This window comes from Channa argus, chromosome 14, assembly GCF_033026475.1.
Source record: "Channa argus isolate prfri chromosome 14, Channa argus male v1.0, whole genome shotgun sequence".
NCBI classification, from domain to species: domain Eukaryota; kingdom Metazoa; phylum Chordata; class Actinopteri; order Anabantiformes; family Channidae; genus Channa; species Channa argus.
In genome coordinates, this window is record NC_090210.1 from 22,797,367 (window position 1) to 22,814,651 (window position 17,285).

General features: G+C 43.9%; 2 protein-coding genes and 4 non-coding genes across 8 annotated transcripts; 2 read left to right on the forward strand and 4 right to left on the reverse strand.

The window, feature by feature from the left end:
- Positions 1 to 591: 591 nt before the first annotated feature.
- On the reverse strand, positions 592 to 710 carry LOC137099072 (5S ribosomal RNA). Its single transcript, XR_010910711.1, has one exon. It is a non-coding gene; the product is annotated as a 5S ribosomal RNA (ribosomal RNA).
- Positions 711 to 1,101: 391 nt separating this feature from the next.
- On the forward strand, positions 1,102 to 1,220 carry LOC137099087 (5S ribosomal RNA). Its single transcript, XR_010910726.1, has one exon. It is a non-coding gene; the product is annotated as a 5S ribosomal RNA (ribosomal RNA).
- A 2,901-nt stretch (positions 1,221 to 4,121) lies between these two features.
- LOC137140610 (tripartite motif-containing protein 16-like) lies at positions 4,122 to 6,037 on the reverse strand. Its single transcript, XM_067528995.1, has one exon. It carries the CDS (start codon positions 6,030 to 6,032, stop codon positions 4,356 to 4,358), a length of 1,677 nt encoding a protein of 558 aa, XP_067385096.1. The 5' UTR covers positions 6,033 to 6,037; the 3' UTR covers positions 4,122 to 4,355.
- A 1,144-nt stretch (positions 6,038 to 7,181) lies between these two features.
- LOC137140608 (tripartite motif-containing protein 16-like) lies at positions 7,182 to 10,604 on the reverse strand. 3 transcript variants are annotated; one of them, XM_067528992.1, is made up of 3 exons: positions 8,723 to 10,604; positions 7,882 to 7,911; positions 7,182 to 7,714 (listed from the first exon to the last, which is right to left on the reverse strand). In XM_067528992.1, exon 1 carries the CDS (start codon positions 10,569 to 10,571, stop codon positions 8,877 to 8,879), a length of 1,695 nt encoding a protein of 564 aa, XP_067385093.1. In that variant the 5' UTR covers positions 10,572 to 10,604; the 3' UTR covers positions 7,182 to 7,714; positions 7,882 to 7,911; positions 8,723 to 8,876. The 3 variants fall into 3 exon arrangements, with proteins under 3 accessions (XP_067385093.1, XP_067385092.1, XP_067385094.1); XM_067528991.1 differs by having other exon boundaries at positions 7,794 to 7,911; XM_067528993.1 differs by lacking the exon at positions 7,882 to 7,911.
- Positions 10,605 to 15,606: 5,002 nt separating this feature from the next.
- Positions 15,607 to 15,725, reverse strand: LOC137099073 (5S ribosomal RNA). The gene has a single exon (XR_010910712.1). It is a non-coding gene; the product is annotated as a 5S ribosomal RNA (ribosomal RNA).
- Positions 15,726 to 16,116: 391 nt separating this feature from the next.
- LOC137099074 (5S ribosomal RNA) lies at positions 16,117 to 16,235 on the forward strand. The gene has a single exon (XR_010910713.1). It is a non-coding gene; the product is annotated as a 5S ribosomal RNA (ribosomal RNA).
- Positions 16,236 to 17,285: the final 1,050 nt, after the last annotated feature.

Sequence of the window (17,285 nt, forward strand, 5' to 3'; positions counted from 1 at the left end):
GGAGACATACAAGCACCCGGTGCACGCTCTCCCGCCGAAGGATGGCCCTCGCACCTCTGATTCTACTTTGGGCCCAACCGTCTCGCAAAATGCAGCTGTGCTGATGGTCATTGTGATTTTCTTTCTGCGTCTCTGGACGGACCTTAAAATGGTGTCTTGACACTCTTGCCCAGGTTTTCCTCCACTTTCCTCTTTGGCAGTGAGCGGAGCACCAACTTCTATTACACACCTGACAGTGAAAGGTGTGTTAAAGGAGGACAGTGGCGAATTGTGGTTGACAGCTGCACTTCTGGGAGCAAATATCTGCCTCCATGTTCTTGCCACTTCAAACGATGTGTAGACTTTGTTACAGGAGTAAAACTCTTAGGATTTACATCGGTCAAACGTTGGGAGGGAACATTTTGCTGCCTTTACCGAACAAACCCATAATGAAAGATAATGTGAACATGACGTGAGAGGAAGTTTCTGCCAGAGGTTCTTCACACAGCTCCCCCGTCCACTCCTTGCTTTTAAACAGTCTGTCTACAGTGAAGCAGCAGCAGCAGCAGCGCCCTCTACTGTCTGTAAGAGAAAACTGGGGGGAAAAAGAAAAGCTTACAGCACCTGGTATTCCCAGGCGGTCTCCCATCCAAGTACTAACCAGGCCCGACCCTGCTTAGCTTCCGAGATCGGACGAGATCGGGCGTGTTCAGGGTGGTATGGCCGTAAGCCACAGCTCCCCGCACAAACACACATTTTATACAAGCACATCATCATCAGCATCCCATCCAACTGGCTCAGTTTCAGCCATAGACCACCTGGGTGCTCGCCTGAGGAGCTACCGGCTGGAGGGTGGCTAAAGAGGAGGCGGAAATACTTAGTAACTGCTCCTCCTGATCTGCTGTGATCCGTTGTTAGAAAGAGCAGAGCAGCAACCAGCTGAGAGCAGACTAGGACTGTGGAAGCACTTTGCTGCTGGGGGCCGCCTCTCCAAGACGCCGCTGTTTATTTGATGCCCCCCGTGCTTCATTTGCTCACATCGAGAGCGATGTGACACCTGACAAGAGCCAGAGATCGTCGACCACCTCCTTCTCAAAAGGCCTGTTTGCCAAAACTCTCATGGTTTACGGCCATACCACCCTGAACACGCCCGATCTCGTCCGATCTCGGAAGCTAAGCAGGGTCGGGCCTGGTTAGTACTTGGATGGGAGACCGCCTGGGAATACCAGGTGCTGTAAGCTTTTTCCTCAGCAACAATCCAAAACCTCAAAATATGCACTTTGTTATCATCACAGGTGAAGCATCCAACCCTCACAATGTGACAAAGGGACTTTTCTTTTTGACAAATGACTGAAACAAAGAATCCCTTCTCCAATTTGCTTCAGACCAATTTTGATCTGATCCAGGACACGAGAACTTGGTGGTGCCGGTGACTTTTTCCTTTCTCTGCTAAAATCCTCCGGCACAATAACGTTGTCAAACCGCTAAACTCAGCTCGTCTCCCCACGAACTCTAGTAAGTCCTACCTTTGTTTTAGACTCCATTTCCCATAAGTCAGTATTAAGTACTAGTATGTGTGTCCTCCCTCATAGACTGGAGATCAGCGCCACCTAGCGAGTCTGAGGGCAACCACATCACCATCCTGCTTTGCCAACAACATTCTTTAATAAACTTGGTTAAAACTGAGAAGTTGTGTCAAGCACCTTATTGCGTCCAACCCTAAAAACTAACCCGTTACAATTTGACACTAAAATGTCCTTATATCTGCTAACAACTTAATATGTGTTACATTTCTACCAATGAATAAATGTTTTTGTGCTTAGAAACGCTGAGATCCTGCAGGAGGCTGTTCTAAACGCTTAACACCAGCCTTGTCATAAACTGTGTGGCCACCAGGAGGCGAAAGAGCTGCACTGAAACCTGATCACTGTGGGGAAACACAGTGTGGTGTTAAATGTTTTCACCGTGTTTGTCTGCAGAAGTGTCCTCATTCCCTGAAAAGGTTTTTAAACCACCAACTGCTTTTACATGTAGCCCAGGCAAAAAAAAAATAATAAACCAAAGTAATAACTAGGTAATGCTTAATCCGCGGGAACAGACGCAGCCTTTTGCAGTTTCTCTCCTTCTTGGGGGATTGGTTTTAATTTATTCTTTTTTGTATTTTTTAGTTTTATTGAGTATCTAGTTTGTCGTGAAAAGATGGTCTGAGGGGGCCACAAATGCCCTGCAGGGATGTTGTGACATCTCTGGACCCCCTCCAGTTTGCTTATCCCCCTCAGCTGGGAGTGGAGGACGCCCTCATCCACTTACTACCCCGGATCTACACCAACCTGGACAAGCCTGGGGGTCTGTCAAGATCATGTTTTATGTTTTTTGACTTTTGGCGGTGGAAGCAATGTTCCCGCTAATCTGCGCGTGTGCGCAATTGCGCGCTGCTGACACTGTCTCCGCGCACAGAAAAACATCCAACCTGATTTGAAAATAAAAACACAACAATTTATTCTGTTATTTCGCAGTGATTCAGTGAGAGAGTGTCCGCTTCAGCCAATGATGCGATTCACGTACGTATTTCCTCAGTAACACCGTCACTGACCGGCTGTGACAGCGTCCTTATGAGCCGCACCGGTGTTTTAGCAAAGCGGAGTGAAGACACGCTAATGATGTTAAGTGCTGCTTATATTGACCCTTAATAATAATGGCAAAACGAACGGGAAGTTATTTACATTTTCATATATAGATATTGATCATTAAATACTGTCACAAGTTTATGATTCGTAGAAATTTCAGAGTACAAATACCTGGGTGTCCTGTCCACCTGGACAATAAACTGGACCGGTCAGTTAATGAAGCATCAATCTAAAGAAAAACACAGAGCAGCTGTATTTTCTAGGAGACTAATGTCCTTCAACATCTGCAGCACCTTGCTCTGGATGTTCTGAGTCTGTGGTAGCCAGCTCCATCTTCTATGCTGTGGTTTGGAGAATGTTGTCCAAACTCCTTTCAGTCCTGGACAATCCCTCCCACCCAGTCCACTGTGTGCTGGCTGCACAGAGCAGCACTTTCAGCCAGAGACTGATCACAGAACAACACAGGAGACATAAACTGTTCAACTCGTCCCCCTCTTGTAAACAGGAGGGGACTGAAAGGTCAAAATGGACAATTATTTATTATTTTATTTTAAGGTCAATTATTATCTATCGTATTTTGTTTTTAGTTGCATTTCAGTAGATTGTTCATTTGTCCATGTGGTTTTTCTCCTTGGTTTGGTTGAGGTGCTTTTCCTTTGTTTTTTACTTTTCCTGCAGAGAGCAGCTGTAACAAGACAACACAATTTCCATATGGGTTTAATAAAGTTATTTGAATAATGAATTTTGAAAAAAAAATAAGAATCCTGAGTTTAGAGTTAGAATTCTAAGGAAAAAGTCAAAATTCAAATAAATTGTCGTCCTTCATATGTTTCTCATAATTATCACCTTTGACAGTTTGTTGAACGAATCTGAACTAAAATTGCAAATTCAACAGGATCAAATCCAGTAGGTTTAAACATACATAGTTTTCTTTGTCAAGTACTTTTGTTTTTATTACTTTAACTTGAGTAAAGAAGTTCCAGTGATATCTGTATTGGAGTATTTGCTTTTTACACGAGTAATTCATTTTGTGTACTTCTACCCCGTCTGCCATCTTCATCTCAGCAACACTGCAGCTTTTATTAAATCGGACCCTCAGATTTCAGGTTTCAGTTGCTAATATGTTCACATAAATTTCCGGGATATAAAGGAACTGTTAGATTTATAGCAAATCATTAAAACCCATCTCACAGACCTCAATTGTGTCAAAGAAATTTCATTACCACCATAATTACACTTTTTAAGTACATATTTTATTTGTATGTCAATTTAAAAACTACAATACATGTAAATGTAAAGACCAACAAAATACAGTTTGCATCAAGAAGTTGCAAGTTTAGAGAAACTAAAAGCAGATGCAGTGATATTGACTCCCAGTCCCCACAGGTGTGACCCAGGGTTCTGTCCTGAGTCCCTTGTTTTTATCATTTACATACTATAAATATCAAATTCACTTTTACTGTTACAACAGTTTTGCAATTTCTTTTGACCCTTCCTCTCTCTCTCCCTCCCCTCAGGTTAAGAGTCTGGGTGTCGTCCTCGATAGCACACTCTCCTTTACTTCCCACATGAATAACAACACAGTCGGCCTACTTCCACCTTTGCAGCATCAACCGCCTCTGTCTCTCCCTCACACCTCTTACCGCTGCCATACTGGTTCACAGTCTGTCGCTTCCGGACTTGTCTACTGTAACTCCCTCCTTTTGGTCCCCTCTGATTTTAACCAACTGAAACTAAAATGGTCTTTGTCTAATTTAGTTTGCAGAACTTAACTGTGTCTCCATCCTCAAAACCAGCATAAAGTCCAGCATGTAGAGGCTGAGTGAATGTGGTCTGGACTCTGTGGAGGAGAGTCATGGTTTCAGAGACACTGTAGAAGGACAGAATACCTGCTCTGTGATCCAGGTACACTCCTATTCTGGAGGACTGAGGACATGAGACTGGAGTTTTAATATGGTTGAAACAAAATTTATAACTGTTTTGGAAACATGTAAGTACCCAAGATTTGTCATTTAATCCAAATACACATTCATGGCTTCTTCCTGCTCTGCTGATGTTCTTGTATGTTACTGCTACATCAACCCCTGTCCCTCTCCACTCCACCTCCCAGTAACTACGTCCAGTCAGACTCTCTCTGCTCAGGACCTGAAACCAATGAATGAATCTGTCTTTGTGACTAGAATAAGACTGTTTTTGACTCATGAATGTTACTTTTCTGTTTCCATCAGATAATAACAGATTTTCATTTGCTGTGTTTGGATCCAGTGTGAGTTCACATGAATATTTTAAGAATCCAGCTCTGGTCTTTGGTTCTGGTTGTGGCAGTAAAACATCCACTTCATCCACTAATGATGAGATGTTTGTCCATGTCTGTCTCAGAATGTCCTGTAGTTGATCTCTGAGCTCTGACACAGCTGCTGTCACATCCTCAAAGTATCTCAGAGGACGGATGTTGACACTGGATGTATCTGTAGATTCACTGAGTTGTGACAGTGAGGGGTAGTTGTGTAGAAACTGGTTGTGATCCTCTGTGCGTGAGAGCTGCTCCAGCTCAGCATCTTTCCTCTTCAGCTCATTGATCACCTGCTCCAGCTTCTCCTGAAGCTCTTTGACTCGACTCACTTCAGTTTCCTGCTGGGATCTGATCTTCTGCTTCACCTCAGACCTTCTTTTCTCAATGAGACGGATCAGCTCAGTGAAGATCTTCTCACTGTCCTCCAATGTTTTCTCAGCAGAGCGATTGAGAGCCTCCACCTCCTGTTGAAGCACCTTCAAATCTTTGTCTCTGTCCTGGATTCTCTGCTGGATTTGTTGTCGACTCCCCTCGAGTTCTCTCTGCCTCTCAGTCCTTTCTGCTGCAGCTGAGACTGTGTCGTGGCCTTTATGTTCATCCACAGAGCAGAGATAACAGATACACTGCTGATCAGTACGGCAGAACATCTTCATCACCTCATCATGACGAGGGCAGATGTTCTCCTGCAGGTTCTTGGAGGGCTCCACCAGCTTGTGTTTTTTTAACTGTGCTACATCATAATGAGGCTGCAGGTGTTTCTCACAGTAAGAGACCAGACACATCAAACAGGACTTAACAGCTTTCAGTTTTGTCCCAGTACAGAAATCACAGGCCACATCTTCAGGTCCAGCATAGCAGTGATCAGCAGGAGCAACTGGAACCTCATGTTTCTTCAGCTCTTCCATTAATTCAGCCAACATGGTGTTTTTTACCAGAGCAGGTCTCGGTGTGAAGGTCTGTCTACACTGAGGACAGCTGTGGAGTTTCTTTCCATCTTCTTCATCCCAGTGGGTTTTAATACAGTTCAGACAGTAACTGTGTCCACAGGGAATAGTCACTGGATCCTTCAGTTCCTCTAAACAGATTGAACAGGAGAATTTTTCTTGGTCCAGTTGGTTTCCTTGCTTTGCCATTTTCCCCCGATTGTGATTGTTGAATAGTTTCACTTTTGTCCGAAGAACAACAAGCTCTGTGCCCTGAAGGAAAACTGATCTTTGCTCTTGTTCCCATGATGCAGTCAATAGGTTTTACCAGCTCAGTCATGTACCTCCATGTTGTTTACACACATCCTTACACTGACAGATCTGTGAAGGAGGAAGGAACAAAAATAAATCTGTTAATAGGGAGGAGCTCACTGTGTTTGAAAGCAGCAGCAATAGGGATGAATTTTCAGACTTTATAGAACAAAAATTTCAGACTGAAAACTGGTTCAGTTATATTTTCAGAATAGTTTCAAAAAATCAATGACAAAATCTGATAATTTCTACTCATGCAGTAGAAGAGAAACATTACAATAGAAATTTTATTACACATTTATATCACAGAGTAGATAAAAATTTTACCTAGAGAAAAAACATATCATGAGCAGTGAAGTCATCTGCCGCTGCAGAAGTCACAGGTAAAAAACTACACAAACCCAAACTATTATTAGAACAATAAATTAGATGTTAAAATACCACCATGATTGACAGGTGATGTGTGTTGTCTCTGGTTTAAACATCAGTGTAAACCTTCCAAAAAACTAACTAGAATATACAATTTAACACATTAGATTTTTACATCACTTGTTCCATCAATTGATTTTACTGAACTCAGCAGTGGATCCAAGACCTAAAAGACAAAGTCCAGCATAGAGAGGCTGAGTGAATGTGGTCTGGACTCTGTGGAGGCGAGTCTGGTTTCAGAGACAGTGTAGAAGGACAGAATACCTGCTCCGTGATCCAGCTACACTCCTACACTCCTGTTCCTGCTGCTCTGCTTATTGAACCACCAGGTCCCATTGGCCCTATTTAAAAAACCTTAATAATAAACAGTAATAGAAACAATAGTAGAATTATCACCTGACAGTTTCAACCTAAGAACTGAGAAATTATAACCTCGTGAACGTAGACTTCATGGCAGAACTACTGTATTGGATTGTATTAAACTGCACATGGTCATAATGTTGAGCTTTATCAGTGTAAGATGCTACACGGATGTAATGAGCATCTTTACCATTTGGTGGCACTTTGGTTCCATTATGCATTTACTATTTTTTACAGCTAATTATTAGCAGTAAGAATTTCCATTAGTTCATAAAGATTGGGCCAAAAGAAAGAGACTCTTCAGTTTTACATCAAGGCAGGTGGTGTAGAGAGAGAGTTTATCACTCATATCAGTATCTCCCAGGTTCAACCTGAGTGTGATCTGATCAGAAGTTCTTTAGTTTCTGCTTGGAGAAGTGTGAGGATAATTTACTGCTATAAATGTAGGAGTTTTGTGTCCATGTGCATTTACATGTCCCAGGAGTGTCACACTTTGATGTGTATTTAATGTTTTGCGGACCCAGAAAGAGAGACGGAACCAGGCGGTTAGGAAGGCGTGAATGTTTATTTAGGGGAAGGTATAGTGGATTGGGTCGGGGGAAAAGGGGAGCGCTGCCAGGAGGCGATGTCCGGAGAACGGAGAGGCTGGTCCGAGGAGCTTGATGCCTTGTGCGGGGGGGGGCGATTGGGGGGCGAGTCACAGGTGGAGGTTGAATGGTGACCGCGGGAGAAGGAGCCGTGGAGACGAGGAGCCAAGGGGATCGCTGAACACAGCAGGGCGGCCGGAGGATCTGAGGGCAGGGAGACAAAGAGCAGGTTAGCTGTTTCTAACTAACGGGTTTTTACCAGGAGCCTAATGTACACGAGTACCAAGGAGGTTACTGCGACGATTTGGCAACTTGTGGCGTGGAGGAGACCGGTATATGAACTGCTGTCATTACGATGAGTGATTGCTTACAGGTGTGGCCGCCGCTGCAGTCCAGGTGCTCTGGGAGAAAGAAAACAAACAGGGAGAGTGAGAGAGAGAGAGAGCAGGAGGGAAGGGGAGGATAGAAGGGCGGATGCTGTGACAAGGAGAGTTTTTGTTCATGTTGAGAAGGTTAAATGTTAGAGATAAATTTGTCTCTGCAGCTTTGTGTGAGCTATATTTAAAAAAGGCAGTAAAATAAGAGTCAGAGTGGTCTTTTTTCATCTACATAATATTTTATGCACATTCAGCAAGTTCAAATGTTCCACTGTCTCTACTGGAGTTTGTAGTGTTACAGGATGAAAACTGCCTCAGTTATCGTCTCATACAACTTTCATATTTTCTCCACCAACTTTGAACAAGATCCTGGAAATAATTGATCGATTCTTGGAGAAATAATAGTTTATTATAGTAGTTTATTATGTAAAGCTTTACTTTGTTCAGACATTAAAGCAGTTTGTTAATAACTTATGTTCAGTGATTTCATGCAGATTCACTTCATAAACACACCCAGTTTGTTCAACGATGTCAAAATAATCAAAGATCTACTTATTAATTATGATTATACAATAATTTCTTCAAAATAAAGATGCTATTTTTGCACAATGTCTTGATTGAAATGCTTTTTACAACTGTCATTCTATCCTTTAAAACAACAGCAACTTTTGATCCATGTGACTAAGCAGATCTAAATGTCAGTTTTAAACCACATGTGTCTAAATCGTTTTTCAATGAGCTGAAGTTTCCATCTGCTGTGTGCTCTTGGTCTGTTTGACCTGTGAACAGAGGATGTTTAAGTAAAATATGAACATTACACAAGGATTAAACAAACCTCATCATGAGCAGTGATATCCTCAGTGGCTCCACAGAAACAGGAAATAAACGAAAAACTAAGAAACTAAAAGAACAAATATACTAAATGAAAAACTTGTGATGTTTGATTGGCTGATCTCTGTGGTGTCTCTCTCATTTCAACAAACTGTCTTTTAATGACGACGACTTGATGGAAGTTTACACAACTCAGCAGTGGATCCACAGTCAAAAAGGAAAAGTCCAGCATGTAGAGGCTGAGTGAATGTGGTCTGGACTCTGTGGAGGAGAGTCATGGTTTCACAGACACTGTAGAAGGACAGAATACCTGCTCTGTGATCCAGGTACACTCCTATTCTTGAGGACTGAGGACCTGAGACTGGAATTTTAATTTTGTTGAACCAAAATTCAAATTTTTTTTGGAAACACGTTAGTGCCCAAGATTTGTCATTGTTACCAAAATCACATCCTTCACCGTTCACACTTCTGCTGATGTTCTTGTATGTGACTGCTACATCAACTGCTGTCCCTCTCCACTCCACCTCCCAGTAACAACGTCCAGTCAGACTCTCTCTGCTCAGGACCTGACAGAAAAATGTGAATCTGTCTTTGTGACTAGAATAAGATTGTTTTTGACTCACTACTGTTACTTTTCTGTTTCCCTCAGATAATAACAGATAATCATTTGCTGTGTTTGGATCCAGTGTGATTTCACATGAATATTTTAAGAATCCAGCTCTGGTCTCTGGTTCTGCCTTTGGATCTAACAGTAAAACATCCACTTGAATCACTAATGATGAGATGTTTGTCCATGTCTGTCTCAGAATGTCCTGTAGTTGATCTCTGAGCTCTGACACAGCTGCTGTCACATCCTCAAAGTATCTCAGAGGACGGATGTTGATGCTGGATGTATGTGTAGATTCACTGAGTTGTGACAGTGAGGGGTAGTTGTGTAGAAACTGGTTGTGATCCTCTGTGTGTGAGAGCTGCTCCAGCTCAGCATCTTTCCTCTTCAGCTCAGTGATCTCCTGCTCCAGCTTCTCCTGAAGCTCTTTGACTCGACTCACTTCAGTTTCCTGCTGGGATCTGATCTGCTGCTTCACCTCAGAGCTTCTTTTCTCAATGAGACGGATCAGCTCAGTGAAGATCTTCTCACTGTCCTCCGCTGTTTTCTCAGCAGAGCGATTGAGAGCCTCCACCTCCTGTTGAAGAACCTTCACATCTTTCTCTCTGTCCTGGATTCTCTGCTGGATTTGTTGTCGACTCCCCTCGAGCTCTCTCTGCCTCTCAGTCCTTTCTGCTGCAGCTGAGACTGTGTCGTGGCCTTTATGTTCATCCACAGAGCAGAGATAACAGATACTCTGCTGATCAGTACTGCAGAACATCTTCATCACCTCATCATGACGAGGGCAGATGTTCTCCTGGAGGTTCTTGGAGGGCTCCACCAGCTTGTGTTTTTTAAAAGCAGGAGATTCACAATGAGGCTGCAGGTGTTTCTCACTGTAAGATGCCAAACAAACAAGACAGGACTTAACAGTTTTCAGTTTTCTCCCAGTACAGACATCACAGGCCACATCTTTAGGTCCAGCATAGCATTGATCAGCAAGAGCAGCTTGGAGTCCAGTCTTCTTCAGCTCCTCCACTAAACCTGCTAAGATGGCGTTTTTCACGAGGACAGGTCTCTGTGTGAAGGTCTGTCTACACTGAGGACAGCTGTAGAGTTTCTTCTGATCCTCTTCATCCCAGAAACCTTTAATACAGTTCAGACAGTGACTGTGTCCACAGGGAATAGTCACTGGATCCTTCAGTAGATCCAGACAGATCGAACAAGAAAATGCTTCCTCGTCCAGCTTAACTCCTTTCTGCGCCATTTCCCCTTCAGTGATAATGACTGTGTCAGTTTCACTTTCTTAGAACTGAGTTTTAGCTCTGATCTAAACAACATGTGTTTCTGCAGGGAATGGATCTTGTCAGTTCCTGCACTTCCTGGTTACACCCATCTTCAAACTGTAGATCTAAAGGGGAGGGAACAAGGAAATAAAGTGCAGCTCAGTGTGTGTGAGAGCAGAAAAGGAGGAGTTGCACTGTTCATACATCAAGTCATTAAAGCATTTGATACAAATGCAGTTTTAATACAAAGATGTTACTGAAAGATATTTTCACATCAGTTAATTTTAAAAGTCAATTCACACAAAAGCTTCCTGTAGTTTATTGTTGTGAGTCTTTTGATATTTAAGTTTTTTCAGCTCATACTTATGGATCAGTTGGTGGCCTCCTATTTTCCACAGGTTGCAAACAGCACAATTTTTCTTCAATCCTGTTCTTGTTATTTTTGTCCTAAATCTTAAATTATTTAATTTAGTAGCTAAACATTGAAGATGTCACGTTTAGGTTAAGGGATGGACCCAAGAGAAGAGACAGGGCAAAATAAGGGGCTTTTATTGAAAGAGATGTAAATGATGAACAGGACCAGCACACGAAAGGAGTTTGCAGCTCTGATTGTAGCTCTGTGTTCATTTTGTTTAACAAGAACAGCAACAATTGTGAGCAGCATAGTGCACGGTGAGAACTTCCTGAACCTTCTCAGCTGATTTCACCATTGTATGGCATGATAAGAGTTTACTTTACCTAAGAGGAGGTAGAAAGTCTTTTAGGGGTTTTAGCCAGCCCCCCAGTTCCAGGCAATGCAGGAGGAATCTGAATTTAGCTTATTGCTGTACAGGTGCCGTGGCAAAAATGACAATATCTGGTCTTAGCCAAACCAACTTTATTTATAAAGCAGTTTAAAAACGGCAAAAACTGAGCAACGTGCTTAACAATTTAAAATGGTAAAGCCAAAATAAATACATATAAAGTAATAAAGGATAAAAAGAATAAAAATACAATAAAGTAGTACAGTCACCTACTCATACTGGGTCCAAAGCCAGGGACAAAAAGTGAGTTTTCAGCTTCGATTTAAAACTACACAGTGAGGAGGCCTGTCTAACTTGCAAAGGCAGTGCATACCACAAATTGGGGCCTGCAACAGCAAATGCTCTGTCTCCCCTGAGCTTCCGCCGAGTTCTCGGCACGTCCAGGAGCAGCTGGTCAGAAGACCTGAGTTACCTGGAGGGGGAGTGCACATATAGCAACTCAGAGAGATAGGGCGGATCAAGACCATTTAAGGACTTAAACAAATAAAAGAATTTTAAAATGAACTCTAAGATGGACAGGCAGCGATGCGAAAACCGGGGTGATGTGCTCTCTTCCGTGTTCCAGTTAACAAACGTGCAGCTGCATTTTCTACCAGCTGAAGACGGGACAGGGACAAGTGAGAGACACCAAAATACAGAGAATTACAGTAATCCAGCCGAGTTGTGACAAAAGCATGAATCACTGTCTCAAAGTGCGTTTTTGACAAATATGGTTTAACTTTTGCCAATTGTCTTACATGAAAGAAGCTGGATTTCACCACTGCACTAACCTGCCAGTCCATGCTAAAACCACTGTCCCTCTTAACACCCTAATTAGTGACAGTAGGTTTAACAAATTGTGTCAAAGGGCCCAGGTCTTCAAGAGGGGGCTCACTTCTCGTGCTTGGACCAAAGACAATAACCTCTGTGTTTTTTTCATTAAAGTGGAGGAAATTAAGAGCCATCCAGGCTTGTAATTCCTCAAGAAACTCCATCAGTGAGCTTATGGAGTAGCCATCCTTCTGTCTCAGTGGCACATATATCTGGGTGTCATCTGCATAACAGTGGAAAGGACAGTTATGCCAAGGGGGAGCAGATAGAGGGGGAAAAAGCAGAGGCCCAAGAATTGAGCCCTGCGGAATCCCATATAACAGAGGAACAGAAGAGGACTGGACATTATCCATTTGTGTGACCTAAACCACTCCAGAGCAGTGAGATGCCTATCCATTCCTCGGAACGAGCAGCAGTAAGATCCAGTAGCACCAAGACCACACAGAGTCCCCAGCGTCTCTAGCTAAGAGGATGTCATTACAAACCCTCAGCAGTGCCAATTCTGTGCTGTGAAGCGATTTAAAGCCAGACTGGAAAACCTCAAGAATGCTGTTTTCTTCTAACAAGTCCTTCAGTTGGACATATACAATTTTCTCCAGAATTTCTGACTGAAAGGGAAGTTTAGAAATGGGCTTAAAATTGGACAACACACTGAGATCCAGTACTGTTTTTTTAATCAGTGGCTGCACTGGAGCATGTTTGCAGTGTCTTGGGAAGACAACAAGAACAGAAGGCCCCAGAGTAGTGATAACCTCTTTAAAAAACTGTGGTGGAACCACATCAGTGGGGGAACCTGAGGGCTTCAGATGTCTAACAGTCTCATATAAAAAAGACAAAGTCACAGGCTCAAACTGGTGACAAGTTACAGGGCACAACACAGACACTGAAGGGTCAGAAGTAGGTGGTGATATGAGAGCCGTCACATTATTCACCTTATTTACAAAAAACTTAAAGTTTTCACGTGCTTCCAGGGAAGGTTCCTCACAAACAGTCCTCGGGGATTAAGAACAACATCTATGGTGTTAAACAGAATACGAGGCTTGTGACGGTTTGACAGGATGATATTTGAAAACTGTTCCCTTTTTGCCTCTTTTACAACAGCCTGATAACGACCAGCAGTCCTTTAATATTTGGAATGAGACCTGCAGCTTGTCCTTCTTCCACTTTCGTTCAGCTTTTCAAGACTCGCTTCTGACAGCGCGAGTTGAATGATTCAGCCACGGCTCAGCTTTAACTTTAGGCTGCCTGGACTTTAACGAAGCCACGGCATCTAGTGCTGTTTGGCAGGTTGAATGAAACCAGGAGCTGAGCTCCTCTGCATCGGAACACATAGACTCAGGAGTGAGGCCGAGAACTGAGCGGCAGTGGAAGGGTTAATAATACGGACGCACCGAGGAGGAGCGCGAGGCTTAAAGGTGTTACAGGGCAACGTAATGTCAAATAATACAGGTGTTACAGGGCAGCGTAATGTCAAATAATACAGGTGTTAAAGGGCAGCGTAATGTCAAATAATACAGCCATATGATCAGAAAACACTGTATCACAAATCCTCAAGTTGGTAACAGACAGACCATAAGTTAAAACCAGGTCAAGAGTATGTCCATGCTTGTGCGTGGGTTTCGAAACGTGCTGAAGAAAATTAAGAGTCAATAAGACTTAAAAAGTCCTTGGACATTGTTTGTGCACATTAAAATCTCCAACGATAAGGACTTGATCATACTTAGGCATGATATCACCAAAAAATTCAGAAAATTCATGAAGAAAGTCCTTATTGTATTTAGGTGGACGACGCACAGCACAGGTTGATAGCGACCCAGTTCAAACAAGTCAAGTTCAAAGCTGGAAAAAGAAGACGACAGAGATGGCTGGTTACATTTATATGTAGATTCATAAACTGTGGCCCCTCGACCCGACGTACGCGGGAAATTAAAATAATCACAATAGAGAGGCCGCAGGTTCTCCAGATTTACCCCGTGGTGCCTGGGACAAGAAGAACAGGGACGGTGGCGTTGGAACAGGTCCTCCGGACCAACGACAGGTACCAGCCAGGCATTGACAGGCTCCAATGAGTGCCAGGAGGGGAAAAGGCCATGAACCACTCCAAGCTCATCCAACGAGTCCACCGGAAAGCGCGCCAGACATGTCTTCAGCTCTACAGCAAATACACACTGGCGCCGTCTTGGAATCAGGCAACTCTGATTCTTAGACACCTCCAGTGTAATCGGTAAAGAAGCTTCAACATCCAGGACGTCTTTTAGGGTTTTATTATCTTGCAAGAGAGAAGTACATCAACAGAGTTTCAAGTCTCCATCCTATGCAGTTCTAAACCTCATACATCACACATTAGTTTTCTAACCTTCTGTTGCTGGGCAGAGCATTCTCCACCCTCAGGCTACTGCTCCCAGCCTTTTTTTCCTCGTGCTTCATTTATCAATTTAATCTTGACTGGGTATCTCAGGATACTCACACAACAGGTTACATTAAGGCTCACTGTGACGTCAGGGTGTTTTATCATGTGACCTACTCTATAATAAGGACAGCTTCACGCAATCTTAGTGGATTCACACAGGAAAGAATCAGTAGCTCATCCGATCCTAAACTTTTGTCAGGATCCCCAACTTCACTTCCTCTTTATGACTTTTATTTTGCAGCCACTTCCTGTTTCCTGGTCCCGTAGCATTGTTTCCGCTTTACTAATCACCGGTAATCAGTTTCACCTGCTCTCATCACTTTGCTTATTACGTCCTCAGTTCCCTCAGCAAACTGTCAGGTTGTCTGCTAATCACTGTGACTTTCCAGCCTCCATGACGTTCATCATTGCGATCCACGGCGAAGAGAATGTTTTCCATGTCCATGTTTGACTCACCCCATCGGAGACATACAAGCACCCGGTGCACGCTCTCCCGCCGAAGGATGGCCCTCGCACCTCTGATTCTACTTTGGGCCCAACCGTCTCGCAAAATGCAAAATTCCTCCACTTTCCTCTTTGGCAGTGAGCGGAGCACCAACTTCTATTACACACCTGACAGTGAAAGGTGTGTTAAAGGAGGACAGTGGCGAATTGTGGTTGACAGCTGCACTTCTGGGAGCAAATATCTGCCTCCATGTTCTTGCCACTTCAAACGATGTGTAGACTTTGTTACAGGAGTAAAAATCTTAGGATTTACATCGGTCAAACGTTGGGAGGGAACATTTTGCTGCCTTTACCGAACAAACCCATAATGAAAGATAATGTGAACATGACGTGAGAGGAAGTTTCTGCCAGAGGTTCTTCACACAGCTCCCCCGTCCACTCCTTGCTTTTAAACAGTCTGTCTACAGTGAAGCAGCAGCAGCAGCAGCAGCAGCAGCAGCAGCAGCGCCCTCTACTGTCTGTAAGAGAAAACTGGGGGGAAAAAAGAAAAGCTTACAGCACCTGGTATTCCCAGGCGGTCTCCCATCCAAGTACTAACCAGGCCCGACCCTGCTTAGCTTCCGAGATCGGACGAGATCGGGCGTGTTCAGGGTGGTATGGCCGTAAGCCACAGCTCTGTCCACAAACACACATTTTATACAAGCACATCATCATCAGCATCCCATCCAACTGGCTCAGTTTCAGCCATAGACCACCTGGGTGCTCGCCTGAGGAGCTACCGGCTGGAGGGTGGCTAAAGAGGAGGCGGAAATACTTAGTAACTGCTCCTCCTGATCTGCTGTGATCCGTTGTTAGAAAGAGCAGAGCAGCAACCAGCTGAGAGCAGACTAGGACTGTGGAAGCACTTTGCTGCTGGGGGCCGCCTCTCCAAGACGCCGCTGTTTATTTGATGTCCCCCGTGCTTCATTTGCTCACATCGAGAGCGATGTGACACCTGACAAGAGCCAGAGATCGTCGACCACCTCCTTCTCAAAAGGCCTGTTTGCCAAAATTCTCGTGGCTTACGGCCATACCACCCTGAACACGCCCGATCTCGTCCGATCTCGGAAGCTAAGCAGGGTCGGGCCTGGTTAGTACTTGGATGGGAGACCGCCTGGGAATACCAGGTGCTGTAAGCTTTTTCCTCATCAACAATCCAAAACCTCAAAATATGCACTTTGTTATCATCACAGGTGAAGCATCCAACCCTCACAATGTGACAAAGGGACTTTTCTTTTTGACAAATGACTGAAACAAAGAATCCCTTCTCCAATTTGCTTCAGACCAATTTTGATCTGATCCAGGACACGAGAACTTGGTGGTGCCGGTGACTTTTTCCTTTCTCTGCTAAAATCCTCCGGCACAATAACGTTGTCAAACCGCTAAACTCAGCCCGTCTCCCCACGAACTCTAGTAAGTCCTGCCTTTGTTTTAGACTCCATTTCCCATAAGTCAGTATTAAGTACTAGTATGTGTGTCCTCCCTCATAGACTGGAGATCAGAACATGTAGCAAAGGTAAAAAAATAATAAGACAAAGTAATAAATAACTAATGGTTAATCCGAGGGGGCCACAAATGCCCTGCAGGGATGTTGTGGCAGGGATGTTGTGACATCTCTGGACTCCCTCCAGTTTGCTTATCCCCCTCAGCTGGGAGTGGAGGACGCCCTCATCCACTTACTACCCCGGATCTACACCAACCTGGACAAGCCTGGGGGTCTGTCAGGATCATGTTCTTTGACTTTTGTGCCTTTAACACAATCAGCCTGTTCTGCTGGGGGAGAAATTAAACAACATGCTCGTTGACACCCCCATGGTTGCCTGGATGTTGGACTTCCTCCCTGACCGATCCCGGTACGTCCGCCTACAGAACTGTGCGTCTGACACTGTTACCTGCAGCACAGGTGCTCCCCAGGGACAGTCCTACCCCCCTTTCTCTTCATCGTGTAAACCTCTGACTTCAGGTACAAGTCAGAGTCCTGCCACCTTCAGAAGTTTTCTCATGACTCTGTGGTTGTTGGATGTATCCAGGGTGGAGATATCACAGAGTATCGATCAGTGATGGACAGTTTTGTTAACTGGTGTGAGAACAATCATGTCCAGCTCAACGTCAGTAAAACAAAGAAACTGATGGTGGACTATAGGAAGTCCTGGACTCCTGTCGACCCTCTCTTCATACGGGGAGAGGCG